A 19,235-nucleotide genomic window follows, 5' to 3' on the forward strand; every position below is an offset into this window, starting at 1 on the left:
CCTGTAAAATGGCGGAAATAAAGGGGACACGCATAACTCAACCTTCAGTAGCCCGGTCCGATAAGGAAATTAAGTTGTTAGACGACATGAGATAATGAAAAGTGTTAAGTGCCCTTTTCTTGTGTTTGTGTGTATGACGGTTACGTACACATTTTATCATGCGCTGGTGTTGTCAAAGAAGGTATATATGTGGTGTGTGATGAAGAAAAATCCTTTTGTTTGTCGGCGCCGGTCTATCGCGCCTTTTTTGTTCAGTCCTCGTTTTTTGTGCGCTCAAGTTAGTCATGGACACCAGTGAATGGGAAACGTTTCAGCCTTCTGATGTTCCGGATGAAATGGTCTTCTTCAGTGAGTCTGGAGAATGCCTGGAAAAATGCTTCGAAACTTGTTCTTTTCAGAAGCTTTATGACACAGTTCCCTTTGTTTTTATGTCTATGTTTTTAAATGCAGAGCATTTCAGTAACTCACGATGTTACCCGCGTTGACGTCCGTACTCCGCACCGCACCCCTCCCTACTATATAAAAAAAAGAAATACTATCCGGCGCCAGGTTTCGATCCCTCGACCCTGCGGGCGGAATGCAATGTACATGGTGCTCTAACCACTGCGCCACAAAGCCGACACAGAATGGGACGCTATGCACGCGGCTTATATCGTTGACTCATTCAAATTACTGCTGACGAGCGCTCTCTCGTCAGCAGTTGCCACAAGTGCAACAACATTAACGTAACGCAAACTACTTAACGTCGTGTGCCCCTGGAAATGCTCTGCATTTGATCGTGCCCCTCGCGAGGGGGATGTTTCAATGCGTCTTCCTACTGGCCAGTACAGTCGTCGCCATCTGTCGGATGTTGTGCGAACCCTTTGCGGCTGATGGCGCGCGATTTGAAACAACATTTGCATATGATCAAACTGAAAGGCTCTCCAAGAAAAACAAATACCAGGGCCAGAGTTTCTGCAGTGGGTGTATTTTTTTTCCTGACTCCAATAATGCTTAGGTCAGGGTTCCAAATCGACTCATCGTTTCGATGAATAACTTTATATCCGCTTTTGTTCTGGCCCCGTAATAAATATGGTTCACCTACGCCGAGACAACTCTCCATGTGGAACTTCGCACGAATTTTGTTAGCAAACCACACACACACATCGACGCACTTCATCACGCCCCTCCCGACCCCCCCTCCCGTCCACCGAAAACAGCACAGGCGCGTTCTGCGTATACGCGCATGAAGAAAATCGCCTGTGTCTTGTCCTCAGTCGGACACTCTGCGACCTCCTTAAAACATTGGCGTTAAAGAGGTAACCGAGTGTCTCCGAGAGGTCTTCGGGAGAGGACCGAGAGGTCTTCGGGAGAGCCTGCTTGCAACCCACCCAAGACGGGCCCCGGTGGACGGGTGAATGGGTGCTTCCGCTGGAAGGGACGAAAAACCAGCGGTAAGCACAGTACACAGTTAGAAGAAAACGACGGGACAAGCTGTTTTTCTTGTGTGTCCTGCGTTTACCGCTAGTTTTTCATCCGTTCATACATGTACCATCTAGCCCAGTCCAACGCCTTGGTCCACTGGAAGCCTTTTCAGAAGAGACCACAAGGCTGTTCGTTCGCTTTCTTGTTCGCCGGAAGTTTCTGGTCGTAATGTGCTTCTACTGCCAAATTGGTGGTTGGCAAATAGAGACAATTACCGCTCTCTTGATTCGTTCGTTGAAAATTTTGTTTTGCTGTCGTGACTCTAGCGCGCAAGCCACTTAAATATCTCGACTTCTATTGTGTATGTAGTTCTTAAGCGCACTTTTATATGCACCTTACACCCGCCGCGGTGGCTCAGTGGCTAAGGCGTTGCGCTGCTGAGCACGAGGTCGCGGGTTCGATTCCCGGCCGCGGCGGCCGCTTTTCTGATGGAGGCGAAAAGCAAAAACGCCCGTGTGTACGAGATTTCGGTGCACGTTAAAGATCCCCAGGTGGTCAAAATTAATCCGGAGCCCTCCACTACGGCGCGCCTCATCGCCTGCGTTGCGTCGGCGCGTTAAACCCTACAATCAATCAATATATGCACCTTACGGCTCTTACTGGGCTTCTCTGTACAGACGATGTGCCCGTGCCAGAAACTTCATCTGTCGTTGGGCTAAGCATCTTAAGTTTGCCCAACCACTACGCCTTCTACCGGACGGCCGCATACAACAGCTCGAACAGGAGTCAGAGACTGCACAACTACCTTCGCACCACCACGGCCGACATAACCGTCGCTCTCAACAGTGAGCATCATCCCGTCCTATACCAAGTGTCTTAACGGAGATAATGAGAGAAAGAGAGAGAGAACTTTTTTGTACATGGTTCTCGTCCTAATCGTAGAAGTTCGGTTGGCGGCGGTAAGGTTACTGCAGTGCAACGAAGGTGCGGCACTGGCATGCGGCGAAGAAGGCGGCTTCGTATTGAACAGAAAAGTTATGTGATCTAAGAGTTGGGGCCATAACGTTGCACGAAGGTGTGCAGGAGGAGTGACCGGGCTCTCTCAGTAGTCGGGAACTTTTAGGGGGAGAGTAAGGGCATAGGTAGTGTGGCGAAGGAGTAACACGAGGACAGGGCCAGATTGTGTGTTGGGTGTAGGGGTAACCACCCCACCACTTACACTAAGGGAGGCCCGGGTGGTTGATTATTCGCTGTTGGAAAAGGTCCCAGGGTCGAGAGTTAGTTTGTGCTTGACGGATGTAGGCCGCCTGGCGGGGCGGGAAGTGCGGCGATAGTGGCGGAAGGATGCGGCGGAAGTGAAGGAGTTAATTCAGTTTCTGCCTCCTGCATTTAAGATGGGCAGCACTCATCTCGGGTCGTAATCCTCCGGCCTAGGAAGACGGTTGCTCGGTGAACTGTCGCGAGCAAGGACATGGGCTTTTTCGTTGCCTTCTATACCTTGATGGCCGCGGGGGTCTCTTCCAGAAGTACATTAAGTCCGGGGTATTGATGCACGTAGGTTTTTAGCTATCCATGAATGTGTGCGTTGGTAGCATGTTGTTGGCAACATCACGGAGCGCGCCTTGGCTATCTGCGCTATAAAAGCATGCAAACCCTTACAATCTCTCTTAAGAGTATTTGGATTCACGTCATCGTAGACTCGCACGTATTGGGGAGGCGTGGAGGAGAAGGCGGACGAAGAAAAGTACAGAAACAAGGACCCAGAATACCGGAAAAGCCGTCTCTTTGGTAAACACGACACCGGAATGCCAATTTGTGCGGCGCCCCTATTTTGGGCGTAAGACAGGGATGCGCACTCAGATTTTCTTTCCAGTTTCTTGTTTTTATTAACATTTACCTGCACGATTCATCTCCTATGATCGTCTTTACATGCGTCAGCATGCGTCACTGCACGTCTGGTTTTGCGAACAAGTTCACTGGCCGCGAATACTTCAATAGCGTGCAAAGCTATTCAGCAGCGAGCTCATTCGCGGAGCCTCCGCGCATTGCAGCGAAGCCAGCCCAGCGATAGGACACGTTATGTTAGTGCTGGCCGGTGACGCACAATTCTACGATACTTCGTTGTAGCTGAGACTCTCGTGCGTATTCGCACTCGCAGTGCGCGGCTCACGGAAAAGAACCGTGTGCGCCTGACACAGTGTGAGGATTGTGCGCGAAAGCCCACGATTTCAAAAGCGCCGTCTCAGTTTCTTTTTACTGCGCTATTTTGCCACGGGGCATCAAAGGAATGGAAAGATCAAAGAAAATGAAAGTGACGGGATGCAAGCGGCTTCATGAACTACAGGATGCCGTATAGACCAACTATAAAGTCCAACAGCTGCTTGTAAAAAGGACAATGCGTCCACCGATGAATATCGGGCGGCAAGCCTGGGCGATGTCCTGGGGCTACCATGTGCCGGATTCTGGCTGGTTGGAGTCCTGGACATGTCACGAGGAGGAGGTCCAATGTCGCTTCCGCAGCGGGAGCGGGGCAGTAGGGGCAGGTTGCATAAGTCACTTCAGGGATGAAGTCCATAGTGCAGAAAGAGCAGGCGTCAGTGCAACGCCCAGGGGAATTTTCTGAAGCGTGACCCACTCGCGGCGGGTTAAGCCGCCAGGAAGGTCAGTCCCACGCGGAGGAAGAAGGCCACGCGTGGAGCGCCGAAGAGACTATTTTTTATTAAAAGAGCGTCATGCAGGGAAAGCTGCAGAAGCGGGAGCGTGTACATAACTTGCGGAGGATGAGCAGCCAAGCCGGCCTCGACGTGGGTGGGCGTGCTACGGCGCGTCCAGAGGATGGGAACAGGGCACGGGAACGATTGCAGTATCCGGTGCGCATCGCATGTAATGGCCAATGTGCTGTATACACGCCGTATCTAGCGAGTAGACTGTGTTGAATCAATGTCTGTGTTGAATCAGTAGCCTGTGTTGAATCAGTTGAATCGGGCAAGACGGTGGGGCAACACATAGACGAGGGCCTGCAGCTCTGCCAAAGCCGAAGGAAGTGGTGCCTCCGTAACAAGTGCATGTCTGGTTTACAGACGGCATAGCAGGGCAAACTAGGCTCGTGTGGATGATGCCATTTTCCACCCCTGCCATCTGGTGTGTCGATCGGGAGGGGTGGGTTGTTCTGCTGCCCTGGGCGAATGCTCTTTATAAGCCCGATAGGCCGGTTGTCGGTGGCCTGTGGACGCTGCCATGGTGACGGCTCAGCTGGACGTGGTATCAGAGGTGATGTGGGGTCATAGTAGTGCGCTAGGGCGGCGGCGGCAGGACTCGAAGCCCCGCTCTGTAGGCCCCGTAATTGAAAACCCCGTTTTCGAATACCCCGTACTCACACGTCTTTGACACATTTGCCCTGAGCCGATTGCACCATGGCGAAAGATCCGCTCTTTAAGTGCCCTACTCCTAATAATCTAAGCCCACAGTATTTTATCTTTTTTCCCTTTTAACAGCGGAGCTTTTTAAGCTTGATCTTCATCCGTCCCTGGCGTCGCTCAAAATTCGGAGCAGCAAAGTGGAGTGGTGGCAAATGCTAGGCTATGAAGTGTGAGGGAAAACGGCAAGGGTCCGATCGAGTGAGCGGCTCAAGAGAAAAATTAAAGCCGTTCCACTCCATGTGAAAGCTGTCGAAAGTGCAGAGCAGTGATTCGCCATAATGGGCTGTACCGCCGTTATCCGCTTACTGCTACCACCCCATGCAATTCAAATTTCCCGCCTTCGCAGTGCTCGCGCGCCCCCTGCCTGAAACTGCGCCAGTGGGAGTTCTGGCTTAAATTGGATTGGCTTGGATTTCGATTCGATGATAAGCAGCAGTAAGCATGATAATCAGCTAATCCTAGACAACCAGGAAAACTAAGAATAACCAGCTGAACTGTAGCTCACGCTACGTATATCCTGGCATAGCCGCTTGGTAAGCCTCTGGGTTACGCCGCGGCGAAGGGACCTTAACAGGCTACACCGTAACGCCATGGCGGTATGCTTGGTTCCAGCGAACGAGCTAGGACGACAAGGCGAGCGCCTAAAGTTCTCTGCACTTAAAACGATTCCCGTGGTGGTAATGTAACCTGGGTCACTGGCGTTATGACAGCTCCATCTATCCGAATGCGCTATCACCACTTTCATGCGCCGAGAATTTCTTTTGTATTCGTAGCGCGGCCTCTGGCTTTCGACTTTGGCTCAGTTGGAGTGGACAGACGCTTTTATATTACCCTAAATAGTTAGCGTACGGAATAGCTCCGTATAAGTGTCTTTCCGCCGTTCCTCGTGGTTCCCTTGCAGAGCCTCACGCCCTGGGCGCCTTTTCCCGCGGCGAGCGCGTGTACTTCGTCTTCCGCGAGGAAGCCGTGGAGCGACGCGCCTGCGGAGTCAAGAACGTCTCCGGCCTGGCAAGATTCTGCAAGGTGCGTCGTCAATGCGACCGTCGTCCACTTTGCGAGCAGCGGCGGAAGAAAATTTTTCCCATTTGCAGTGTACCAGAAGGAGACCGGTGAATCGCTAGGGGAACATAAACGTCCTGTTTTGCTTACTTGTCATCTTCACAAGGTAGTCAATAGCGGGACTAGCTTCCCGGACCTCCTCGAACTGCGCACCCGACCCTGCCCGGCGCGAGTTCACTCTTAAAATGAGTGGATTCGCCATTTGGTTCGCAGTGGTCCACGATTCAGTTGAAAAACTAGTGCCTGATGAACACTGATGTCGAATGCATCGACGGATGCATATTGATTGAAGATGGGGGTTTATCGCGCCGACCACCTGCGGATGTTTAACCCCACAAAGCCCAGACATATTTCCAGACGAACAAAAATTCTAGAAACATGAGCACCTTTTATTACGGCATATGCTTGTTCATACACAAACAATAACGGAATGTTAAACCAGTCAAAAATTTATAAACGTATCATCTATGATACAGTGGGCCTTCTGCTGCCAACTTGCCAGCTGCAGTCATTTGGCTCGTGTTACACGGAGAAGCAGGGGCGCCGCCTGTCCAGGTGGAAAGTTGCATTACATTTCACGCGCACAACTGTGCTACGCATGCTAGCGCTTGGTACACAGCTCCTGAATCGAAGTCGCTTGCTCGCCACAAGTCGAAGATGCCCCACCCCGTTTCTTTGAGCGCCATTTCTGGGCTGACGGCGACGAAGATGATGATGATGATGGTGTTCCTTGCTCTCGGCGTTGGCTTCGTCGTCTTCACAGAAGGCGAAGGCAGACTGGTAGGCCGTCCTCGAGGTCCTCAGCCTGAGTAGTCGCTCCTTGAGTAGTAGCTCTGGCGTCTGCGGACAGACAGACAGACAGACAGACAAATGTTGTCTGCGGACATTCTACGGACATATTCCACGCATTCACGATGCAGATGAATACGGCATGGTACATGAGATACATTTACAAGCGCCTCGCGAGAATGGTGTACTTCGGCAGCGACACCTGATAGTTATGCTGGTCAATGCCTCCATAAAGCTGTTGTACACACCATGGAAGGAGACGTCAACGTGGATTTTGGCCATGAGGTCATACCGTTTCCCCTGTTGGATGGGCTGTGTGCATGACTGCTTTTTAGAAATTCCTTTCGCCATTGGTTGTCCGCATCTCGCTTGTCTGGGAGGAGTTCGCGACGGGTAGGGGAATGTAATCTCAACCGTAACTTTCCGTCAGTCACTAAAACCGCTGACATCCTCGCCGGCTACGATGCGGTAGAATATGTTCCTAACTTCAGAACTATGAAAGAAAAACAAAGGAATACCGAACAAGTAAAATGTTTAGGGTTGAAAGTTGTATTGGAAGCGTTCCGAAAGCGATACGACAATTAATTGTGCCATCAATGAAGGTCCACACTGTGTCAAATATGATGCACGGAAGTTTGAAGCGACGTTAAAAGGTGGGCGGGCCTGATAGACGACAACAAAGAGATCTTAGTCGCGCAACATCTTCCGAAGAAAAAAATGGCAAAATGCAGAACGAAAGAAAGAAAGGCTGACTGTTTTTTAAGTAAAATGATGCTGGTGAGGCGCCACCGCCGGAGCTCCCTGGTGCGGTCATTTTCTCGAGCTGCTAGCAGACCCTTGGCGTCGCCGCTTTTAACAACTCGCATAAGAAAAACTCCGTCAGGGTGACAAAAACGATATTCTGGGCTTTAGTCTTAGCCTATGTCTATTTATCGCCACTTTCTAGCTTCTTAAGAACACCGCGTGTCAAATGTGATACTCTGGGCGGTGTGGCGTGAACGTGCGCCGAAATCTCGGAACACACGCGTGTGTTCGCTTATCGCCTCCATCGGAAAAGTGGCGGCCGGGAATTGAACCCGAGTCCTTGGGCTCAGATCACTGGGGTCGAGTACTTTAGTGCATGGATATTATGATGCTTACTATGGCGGGAACTGCAATCGACCGCAATCGATCGACCCCATTGACGCATGTTAATTAAATTCCTTACTAAGAACAAGATGGGAACCGCAATCGACCGCATCGAGGCACGATTGGTTGCGTTCTAGAGGGCACTTAGCTTCCTTCTATCGTTTGGGGAAGAAAATTATTTTTAACATGGAAGCACTCTTAGCGGCCTCGTCCCAGAAATCTGTCGGTCCGTCCATACGTCCGAACGTTTGTGACGTGTGACACAATGCGCTCCTTAGAAGACCATACAGATGGTATTTACATAATTCACAAAAGTTTAGCGGGCGATTTCTTCTTTTGGCAACAGTGAAAACCGCCTGGACAGTGCCCGCCGTGTCTCATATGCGTCCTCACCTCGCAGAAAAAAACAAAAAAAACAAAAAACAGGCCCCGGGATTTGTCGTCTGCACGGTTGCCACCCGATTTTCCGTCGTGGCGTCAACAGATATGAATAATCGCAGTGACATTGTGGTGATGCCCTACTTACCCTAAATAACTCCGCATCACCACCCGTGAATGAAGTTGCGGTTGCAAAAACTGCACGACGCAAGAAATGTCTACGCGGGTCAGCGCAGTTGCCTGCGAACACGGATATCAACGCAGGTGCGCCAGTCCCTTGCCCACGCCAGAGTCGTTCAGTACAAAAGCCAAATAATGCTTCCGAAGAAATTGTGAGTGTTCCCTCACACGGTGATTGAGATACAACGGTAGCGTAGCAGACGAGGTAGCAGTGAATGGATTGTTAGCTGTGAGGCTAGTGGCATCTGTCGGGAAGTGGCTGAGCATACGACGTCGTCTTAGCAACGGGGACGGCCAGGCACTGGCGTGGCGGAGCACACACATGGTTTCCGCCATGCGCGCCACGCCAGTAAATACAACCTATAGAATGTCCTATAAGAGGCCCTAGGGTCTTTTGTTACAAAACGCGCTTTTATAAAAGATCCTCTATTTAGCCAAAGGGGCTAACGCACTATCTTACAATCCAAACTCGGGAGTATTTACTGATTCTTTTTGCTTCCGTCTGCGTCCTGGTCTCCCTGTCCGCGATGTGCACGATTCGTCCCTTGGCAGGCGATCTCTCTGTTTATTTACTACGGGTGGCGTAAAAACACGCCCACCCAAGCACGTCAACACGTGCACACACGCACACAGACACGTGCGTACACACCTGCTTGGAAATGATGGCTTCTTTTTTCTCATACGCAAACCACTGAAACCGCAAATGCCAAGATAGCACCAATTTGGGCTGGTTGTTCTATGGCCTTGGTTGGAATTGAAGTACAGCGCATTTTAATGCGCAAAACAAGGGCCGGACGAAACTATGACCTTACCCGAACCTCGTAATACGCAAACGTAATGACGTATGGGATCAAGCACCGTTGGGCGCATATCCATTTGTCACGTTCCTTGTCTGGAAAAGAGTTTCACGTTAACGGTGGTTTATCGCGCAAATATCGCTCACCAAATAAGATAAACAATTCGGGATTTCTTTTTTCTTCCTCACGAACAGAATGACATCGGTCACAAACAACTTGAGAAGGGAACGCAGTGGACTTCTTTCACCAAGGTGCGTCTTCAGTGCAATGACAAGACGGAACCGATGTTCCCCTTTGACGACATCCGTGAGTACTTGAGTATCATTTGACATATCGGAGGAAGAGGTTGACTCAGGCCGTGTGCGAAGAAAACACATCGGCTAGCCCCCTATATCGTGTTCCCGTGCTTTGCAAGAAGGTTGGTTGTAGTCACGTGGTTTTTTGGCGGCCAGCGGAAGGTGTTGCAATAGCATCAAAGCAAGGGTGCCGAAGGGCTGACCCACCCAGGCCCACACGATAGGTAATCGTTGATATGTTTAGACGCTAGGAGAAATGTGTAAGAGGCGGCCGCTTTTCTGATGGAGGCGAAAAGCAAAAACGCCCGTGTGTACGAGATTTCGGCGCACGTTAAAGATCCCCAGGTGGTCAAAATTAATCCGGAGCCCTCCACTACGGCGCGCCTCATCGCCTGCGTTGCGTCGGCGCGTTAAACCCTACAATCAATCAAATCAATCAAATGTGTAAGGGCGGATGATGTGTAGCGGGTCCAGAATATAAAGAGCGATTTGGGTTTAAGAGAAGTTTACAGCATCACTGAGTTAGGACTCACTTTTTCTCTTGTTTCCCCTTCATTTAGGGCGTTCCAAACACCTACTAAAATCATTTCGTTCGTCTAAATGAATGTAGACAACTGTACTATCAAGATACACTGAAATACGGGCAACGGAACGCGTGGATTTCAGCACATGCTGCCATGGAGGCTGCGTATCCCGGCGTCGGGCAGCGCATGCGCACTGAGAACAAATAGCGAGAGTTCCTGCTGTTTAGCCAGAGCGCTCAGTCCTAATTCGCTGCACGGGGCCGACTCGCGCCACGACAAAACCGCCCGCGGCAGACATGCCCAAACTTTCAGGCGCCGCATAGTCGCCTCTCCTTTTCTCTTCTCAACGGTTGCGCCGAATCATGGCTCGGACGAACGGCCCGCCCCAGACACGCCGCTATACGCCTGGGGGCGGCGGCTTTGGCTGACGCAATCGTTTCGCCTCCATTCGTCGGATCCAAACTTCCGCCAGCGAGAGTCCTGATTGGAGCGATTCAAACCCTTCGCGGCAGCAACGGACGCCCGGGGGCAGGGCCGTAGCCAGGAATTTTTTTCGGGAGGGGCCCACTCGCTGTAGGCCTTGACTATTTCAAGAAAAAGTACCTATTTTCAGTAATTATTTTCGGTAAAAATAGCAGTATGTAAATTATTTGAGTTTTTAAGTACTATTCTACTCTTCTATATCTTTAGTTTGGAAAGTAATCTACCAAATAGTGCAATATTTTCATACGGACAATATGTCTCAACAAATTCCGCTAATAAAAATAAAACTACGTTACTCTGCGCCAAAAATAAAACTACGAATAGCAGAAATATTTTTGTACGTTTTTTATTTCTGCATATAACAGGTTAAAATCACTGCGGCAGAAATGAAGTGGGTTGAGGTGGTGGAAGACGGGGACCGTGTCCACTCCTTTGAGGTGGGGCGGTCTTGAGGCGGCTCTGCGAAAAAGCGGCCAGATCCTTCTTCCTTAAAGCACTGAAGAAAGGCCTGCCAGAGCCGAAGTGCGGACGATGGGCCGATGTGCGATCGCGGAGCAAACTAGACATAAGAAATGCTGATGCATATTGTATACGCGTTCTATAATGTTCCCGCACTTATGTAAAATTGCACAAATCTAGAAAGCTTACCTTCGCAAGCTTGTTGAAGTAGTTCATCAGTGTTGAACCTTGCCGCTTCTTTTTTGTGCTCATAATGGCGAACGCAGAGAACACCACACAAAGGAGGGCAAACACGCGATATATTCCGTCCCAAACACGGGCTGGACTACAGTGCGTCTTGGCCTCCATTGCAAAGGACCTCGCCACTGAATTTGAGCCGGGGGCGCCCTGTGTCGTTCCGTGTCGCAGATTTTGCTTGGTGGGGGCGGAGAGGGAGAGAGAGAGAGAGAACAACGTTGTTTAAGCTCAGGGATCAAGGGAAGGGGGAGCCCTTACAAAAATGATTGTTGAGTTTCATAAGAAATTTTGTTGAATTCACTCAACAAACATTGTTGAGTATCCAAAGAATTTCTGTTGAGATTGTGTTGAGGATTTGTTGAGTTTTTCAGGAAAAGTGGCCACCGTGGTTTCATTGATTTTCCGTTGAATTTCTTACGTCGAATTCCCATTGAGTTTCTGTTGCCTTTCCGTTGAGTCTCTACTGAATTTCGTATTGATATTTTGTCGAGGTTTTTATGAGTGCCCAATGTGTTTCTGTTGATAGTTTGTTGAGATTTTTACGAGTGCCGCATGAGTTTCTGTTGATATTTTGTTGAGATTTTTACGAGTGCCCCATGCGTTTCTGTTGATATGTTGTTGAGTTTTACACGAATGCTCAATGTGTTTCTGCTGCGATTTCTTTCAAAGGTTTTTGCGATCATTGTAGGTTGAACAAGAATCTACATTTTATCGCACCACCAATACACGAGCTTATGGTGTGGCAGTAGTGCATGTCATGTGACTAAAAATTCTGCCTCATGCAGACATGCAAAAAGAAAAACAAGGTGTTCAGCGTGCACTTTTTACTTTATTTCCCGATTCAAAAGCGATGATAGGTTATTTTTTATGTAACCGGCGCTCACACCTGGAAACTTCTGGCCCGTGTAGCCTGCAAGAGATAGAATGAATTTATGATTTACTATAAAAAATGAAAACGTGTTCAGCAAGTTCTCAGAATTAGTAATAAAAGTGTGCAAAAATAGACACTTTCCCAAAAAGCATAAAAGGGATGCACTGATCTCACTGTGCACATGAAGAAAAACGGGTGATTAGCTACAAGTTGACAAAGATGACAGCTTTGTTCTTGGCACTCTAAATGCAAATCATGTGCACTCACCGACCACAGCCTTCACCCGCACCTGGTCCAACCCTGGCTTTGTAGGAGCGTCGCCCTGGGCTTTGCCTTTCCTTCCAAAGAGAGTTTTCCCCTTGAGCTCCTCCGGAGTGAAGACATGGCGCAAAAGAGCCCTGGCAAATTTGCCAGGGCCACTCGCACACGCATGCACCAGCTGATCCAGGTACCCCTTCTCAATTAGCACACCGCCCCCAATGTCAACCTGCGAGCAGAAAATAAAACCGAAACAGTTGAACCAACATGAACTCCAGGATCGAGACAATGAAGAGTTTGAGTACCCATGAACAATTTCTCAGAATATTACGGTAATTCATTTACAGATTTTGGCATTGATCCACTAAAAATTATTTTCGAATAGATTTAATTTAAATGTATATTTTTAGTTTTTATGGGTGAACATGCATACCTCAACATGCTTTCGGCTTGTTTCAAGAATTCATTAAAGTGTTTGCTAAGTGCCCACTGCAGTACACCGTGGGTGTATTGCTTTGTGGTAGAAAGGCCAAAAAAAACCATTTGGGTGCTGTTAGGTCAATCTGGATGAAAGGTTATGTGGCTAAAATAGTCAGATGGCTGTAATGCACACAAAGTAGGCAGTACGATGCCTTGCCCTGACTCATGCAACTATCCATAAAAAACTGACCTTTTTTAGCACCCGATTCAGCAAAATAAAATGAGCAGACTGTTATTGATTTTTTAAATTATTTAAATTGAAAAGAGTGAACCCTAGTTACAACTAGGCCAATTTGCTCCTTCATTTTTTCATTGGCTAGCAGTGCACGAGGGTCATACGCGAAATGTGGTTTGCGGCGTGGTGCTAGCAGGAACTTTTTGTGTGGCTGGTGTTCTTTCTGCAGGATTGTGGGTTTGCGAATGCCTTGTCGTAAGGAGTACCCAGCATTGTTTTTGGTTCGAAATTCCGCACTGCGCTGTTCACGCCTCCTACAACCAGACACGAAGCAGGCTGCACGACGAATGCTAGCACAGCGAGCTAGCACAGCGTGACAATTGGACAGGCGCGGACAGCGGCTCAGATAAGGTAATTTTGCACTGTCTGTGTCACCTCCGCGCGCTGATTGCCTTATTTTTTTTTTCATTGCTTCAAATGACTGTGGCTCGAATAAGGAAAATTTATGCACTTAAAGCTGCAACGATATTTCATGTGGTAGTGGCGTGTGATAAGAGGCACTGTTTTTACTGTGCCCCCCCAGGCATGCTGCGCACTTCTTGAGAAGTACGAGAGTTTGAGAGGTGCTCTAGTGACAGTGTTCTGGTATGTTGAGCGCATGACCATCCTCCGCCTGAGCTTCCAATGCTGAGCGATTATGCACAGGATCTGGGTGGAAACAACTGCGAGGTAAGAGTGCAATAAAATTACATACACTGGCGGTGACAGAGATTCCACCTGGGGGACAAAGATTTTCAAGTGTTTTCTTTTCAATGTAGATGAAGCATAAATTATAATTGATTGATTCTCGGGTTTAATGCACCAACGCTACACAGACTGTGAGGTGAGCCATAGTAGAGGGCTCCGTATTAATTTTGACAACCTGCGCATCTTTACATGCGCCGAAATCTCGACCACATGGGCATATTTTGCAGCAGACATGATAGACAAGAATTTCCATCCTGCACTGGGCGCCACCAATTCTTTCGGACTGCGGGGCGAGCAGACGACGCTGAGTCCCACGCTGTTGCTCCGTGCCATGCGTGAATATCAGACGCCCCGAACGGCATCGAAAATCGGTGTCATTTATTGGGAATTTCAGCAGCAACAAGTTTAGCAGTGCCTAAGGAGAACGTTTAATTCTTCCAAGAGGTGTCCCGTTCGCCCATCAATTCTGTTCCTAACCTGCTAAGGTGGCGGGCCAGTCCACACCACTTTGTCCTGACAGGCATTGCCTGTGAGGCCACGTTTCGTCCTGCCAGCAGGACGCCTGACCTTTTTATCCTCAATTGATGTTTATTTTCGGAATTCTGGGAAAATTGCCGTCATTGCTTTTTACTTAGCGATGTTCAGAAGCTACTTGTCCGGGCAGGCGTGATTACGTCGTTACTGGCTGCACCAACAATCAGCGTAAGCGCAATGTGCTTATGCAAGAACCGTGCGAAGTGCACCATGACAAAACAAGTGTCTGCATGTGCGGAGTCTATTGGCTGCACAAATTTCCTGCGTCGCTTGAGTGTCACCATAAATGGGTCGTCGCGCTAAATCGCAGACTTAGAGCCTGGCAAATTTGCCAGAATGAGCCCGGTGGTACGCTGCTTTTGGAAGCGCTGTTTAATCACCCTCATGCTCAATCCTTATCGCACGTTTCTGTTCTTTGGAGGTATGTTTGGTCCGTTTCATCGACGGGAAGCCGACGAAAATCAATCGGACACTTATGCTGCAGCTTGGGTACGCGAAAAATTTTCAAGTAACCCCTGTGAAAACCGTGCTGATATTCGAATGTGATATTATAAATAATTAGCAACTTGAGAGTGGATGAAATGTTCCCTGACCTAGCGTATGGTGCTTGTTAGGAAAATTTAACCCCTTAAGTGCTTTATGTTTTTTAGAATTTCCCGACCAAAAGTGCCTATTTTTTTTATTGCTGATTTCGAATCTGATTGTACTAAAAAGTAGCTAGTCGATGTTGAAAAAATATTTGTACCCCACAGTTAGTCAAATCAACACAATAAAGTTTATTTCTGAAGAATACATAGGAAACCAGGTACCTGCTGCTAACAAAATTAAAAACTTTATAAATAGAACAGTTGCAGATGCCACATCTTTCTTCACTTGTGTAGGCTAAGCAAGCACCTTTGCAATAGCTGGAGTGCAAGGAATACCCACATCTCTTCCTTTGTCACTGGTATCCATTTTTTGAGGCGGGAGTGATCACTGGGAGGAAAGCATTTCAACTTTTCAGCCGCTTTGCGATTGGTTTTGTCTACAACATATTATATAAGTTCATCGTCTAGAAACTGCTGAATATATTCCATAATGTCACCCGGCGATGACAATATGAAAGTCTTGCCTGGAATGGCCAAGAATGGAAAGCGATGAGACTTCACAGGAGGATTGTCCACATAAAGCAGGATCCACTCGCGAGCAGTCGCGATGTTCGCTTCCCCGCTGTCTTTGTTATCACCGGAGGAGCTGCTCAATTCACCGTCATCGCTGTCTTCACTTCCAGAGACAAGATAAACGTCTGTATCCGAATCAGCATCACTTGAAGAAGATGACGAAAATGAACAGCTTCTTTTTCTAGTTGACGGGCCAGCTATGCATGGGTCGGCGCCACCGCACGCCATATTTTCATAAAAAAAGCACGCTTTACCGCAGGAGAAAACTAATTCGTCGAGTAAATGCTGCCATCTAGTGGACGGCACGCAATCTAAGCCGCAGACGAGCGCTTCTCGTCCTGAACAGTATAGGGCAGTACCTATTCCGCTAAGACGAGCTCTGCTCGTCCAAAGCAGTTTGGTGACAGTTTGGGCAGGACGAGCTCTGCTCGTCCAAAGCACTTAAGGGGTTAATGGTGAAGTACCGTCCCTGACTTAAAGACTGGTGCTACCTCGGCTATCCTCCAATCACTGAGAATAGTGCCTGTCATGAGAGACTGCGAAAAAAGTGCCGACAAAATCTACAGACTGCGGTATGTACTTTTCGGTATAGTGTGATTAATAACAGTATGATCTGAAGTAGATAATATTGTAAGCTTACTTAAAATGGAAAGTAGCTCCACACCAGTTTGTATTGCAAATTCAAAACCATATCGAAAATCCTAAATGTTTGCTTGGCTTGATTACATACGGATACTTGCTTCAAAGTCAGTTCAATTTCTATTCTTGCACTTTAGCCATTGGCCCCAGATTCGCTTCAATATCCCTGCTAAGCAATGACACACTCAAAATGCACAACACTGCTTCATGAAACTGTTTCAAATAACCAGGGGCTAGAGCACTGCTAACAGGTATACATTATGACAGGTTCCAACATGAAATAACTAACCTGAAAGTACATAATCAGTGGGTGCACTGATGTGGCAGCGGTGCCTGGACCGATGCGTTGAGCAAATGCGCTGGCTTCTGAACGGGTGGTCCAAGCGGCCAGATGATGGATGAAGGATTGACTATTCCTGGCGGCAAAGCGTACCCAGCACCAAGGAAAGGCCAGGCAGTACTTCGGTACAGCAGGTGCAGTGTCAGTTGGTCACGGAGGGCCCTGGCAAAGCCTTTGAAACTGGACTGAAAGCCAGCCAGCCAACCCGGACAACCAGCAGCAGCACCTGAAAGTGCATAATCTGTGAGTGTGGTGGCACTTGATGAAATACAAGAAAAGCACACACAAACCACGAATGCTTACATTAAGCAGATTATTAATCGTTAATGAGTAACCTCCAAGGCCCTAATAAGAACATTCCCGCAACACCCAAACTGAAATTTAGGTCACAGTAATGTATTTATTAGGCACGCAGGTTCTGTGAGTGGGGTATGCCTGATATATGCAAAGCTCACTGCTATGCTAATTTGCATGGAACGCTTGCTAGCAGCCCATATGCATCCCTAGCTTTCAATCGGAACTGGTGTGTACTAGTTGAGGCTCCTCCATTTCAATGCCTAGCTTGCCTTTGCAAGTTCGATTCTCCAATATAAATAGAGTTGAGTGGGCAGGCGCCCCTGCGAGACCACGCGCGCGCATTTCACCTTCAATTTCCACGTATGTGAATGTGAGCTTCACGAGTACGGCCCGAAGACCACGAGACGGGTCGCGACGGCGGCAGCCGGTCTCGCGAGCGTAATAGCTGCGAAGCGCACTGCACGGAATTAACAGTCGCCGCAAAGGCACTGTTTGAGAGACACATAACAAACAAACGCCCCGGTGTTTAAGAGCCTTGCGTGATGTCAAATAATTAGCTGCCGCGTTCTACAGCGAGAGCATCGCAACAAAGGTCTAGCTTCAGCGTAAATTGATGCTGACGGCTGCGGAAACGGTAGACTGGTAAATCCAAGGCGCCAAACAAGTATGCTACATCGCATAGGCTCTGAGAGCAAATGAGATGGGGGTCTACCGAATAACTGACCCATAAGCACCAGAACTCGTTCCGAACAAGAACAGAAAAACAAAAAAATGCGTACTCACCCCAGCAGAAACGACGTTTCCCGCCTAAAATCCTTCTTCACGCTCGTCTTCCCCTTCAAGGACACCGACACTTTGTTCGGACGCAATGTCATCCACCTTTGACGCGCGATGATCGTTGAGGCGATGATCGTTCTTCCCGTTCCCGCGTGTTCAACACACGCGTAGGTTGGAAGGGCAATCATCACCCTATAAAGCTTTTACAACTATGATTTAAGCTTGAAATAGATAAAACTGAACAAATCGCCCCAGCTACCACTCCGCACAAAACCAACTCCATAAACAAACACACAAAAAGGGAGTGATAGTTGCCAGACTGCAATAGCAGCATTTCTGTGTTTGACGAAAATTGTGTTATTGGTAATTAACTTCCTGCTTTTAAAGTATTAAAAGTGTTTATAACTTGAATTTGAGGTTTTTAAACACAAAAGCGAATAAAAGTAAACTAACTGACATATATACTTAAATTGTAAAGAAGGTTTTAAAGTTAGTTTTGGTTTTGTTTTCACGGCGGGTTTCTCTAGAGAGGAGGTGCGAGAAAACGAACTACTTTGGGTTTAAGAAGAGGGTGGGAAACGTCGGTGTGATTGAAAGCAAGGAACAGGCGCTTACTATGGTTTTAAAAAAGAAGAGGTAGTACAACCTTCATCAGGAAAAAAAAAAAAAAACGTCCGACGAGGATTCGAACCACAGACCCTCAAAACAGTAATCGAAGACGTAACCACTCGGCCATACAGGCGGAACTTCAGCGGACGTCTAAAATGATTCTATAACTACGTAAGCCGGCAATGAAAATTTTCGTTTGTGTCTAGTCAATGCTGCATTTTTGGAATTCTGGCAGTTCTAACGCTTGTTTCTCACGCACCGATCTTGCAGACGAGGTCACATTGTTAGTACTCCGAGCGATTGAGCCGGAGCTCCCTTATTTGACTCAAGCAAAGCTATCGCAGGTCACCCGCGATCTTTTCTTCGCAAGCCACGGTAGCCACGAAGGAAATGGTATGCGCCGTTGGAATTGTGGCGTTGGTAACGCTTGTTTGTCACGCACCGATCTTGCAGACAAGCAACATCGCGCTAAAACTACAAGCGATGTCACTCCTGGCATGTCAGGCGCATACAGCAGCGAAAACCTCTGAGTTTGTAACAAGTTGGGGATAATGCAAGGCAATATTAAAGAGACCGAAGCATGTGGTGGCGGCGACGTAATAAGTGCAGCAAACAGGTACTGTGGGCGGCAGCGACGAGCGAAAAAGATGTAACATGGGCCGCCCCCGCCGGCCTGCGCAGAAATGGAAACACGCAATCGAAAAAAACTGTCCGGCCGATTCAGTTTGTTGTTGACGAAGAGCAACCGAGGCTTCAGCAACAAACGATTGCCGTGGTATGAGTCAAAGCATATCTTGACATCGTTGTCGTTATGCTATCGTCCGTCTAGAAGGGAAAAATCAGAACGCAAACGTTTTCGTCTAGCGTCTATACCAGATATAGACGCTGCTGTTTAATGATATCTGGAGACAAATTTTTAGCTGGTGGTGAAACAGTGGATATTTTGTAGTATGGACAAGTGAATTTTATGGGTTAACTGAATGGCTGAAATTGAAATATGCACTCTAGAAACATTGATAAAACAACAGTATAAACAAGAATTTGAATTTTGTTCGATCACACTGAAAGTGCAAGTTATCAGAGTTTGTACTGTACTTTACCTTGTGCTGTATCTTGTACTTTGCATGCTTCCAATGCTGACAAGGCAGAACATATATTGTCTGCGAGATGTTACACAAAGCATCAGACATGACGC

The 19,235-nt window shown here is 48.1% G+C and overlaps 2 protein-coding genes across 3 annotated transcripts in view; one reads left to right on the forward strand and one right to left on the reverse strand.

Annotated features, from left to right (window-relative positions):
* The first annotated feature begins 1,808 nt into the window (after positions 1-1,808).
* LOC144161696 (semaphorin-2A-like) overlaps positions 1,809-19,235 on the forward strand; it is a 36,683-nt gene continuing 19,256 nt past the window's right edge. The window contains exons 1-3 of the mRNA XM_077692319.1: positions 1,809-2,249; positions 5,725-5,846; positions 9,349-9,460. Of these exons, the coding sequence (XP_077548445.1) occupies positions 2,045-2,249; positions 5,725-5,846; positions 9,349-9,460 (439 nt within the window). The 5' untranslated portion in view covers positions 1,809-2,044. The remainder of the gene's footprint in view (positions 2,250-5,724; positions 5,847-9,348; positions 9,461-19,235) is intronic.
* On the reverse strand, positions 11,963-17,852 carry LOC144162872 (uncharacterized). Of its 2 annotated transcripts, XM_077693583.1 has the most exons (4): positions 17,438-17,852; positions 16,307-16,583; positions 12,292-12,511; positions 11,963-12,063 (listed from the first exon to the last, which is right to left on the reverse strand). In XM_077693583.1, the coding sequence occupies exons 2-4, from the start codon at positions 16,316-16,318 to the stop codon at positions 11,978-11,980; spliced, it is 318 nt and encodes a 105-aa protein (XP_077549709.1). In that variant the 5' UTR covers positions 16,319-16,583; positions 17,438-17,852; the 3' UTR covers positions 11,963-11,977. The 2 variants fall into 2 exon arrangements, with proteins under 2 accessions (XP_077549709.1, XP_077549710.1); XM_077693584.1 differs by lacking the exon at positions 17,438-17,852 and having other exon boundaries at positions 16,307-17,364.

The sequence above is a fragment of the Haemaphysalis longicornis genome, unplaced genomic scaffold, assembly GCF_048455015.1.
Source record: "Haemaphysalis longicornis isolate Haplotype H1 unplaced genomic scaffold, Haemaphysalis longicornis Haplotype H1 scaffold_12, whole genome shotgun sequence".
Classification (NCBI taxonomy): Eukaryota; Metazoa; Arthropoda; class Arachnida; order Ixodida; family Ixodidae; genus Haemaphysalis; species Haemaphysalis longicornis.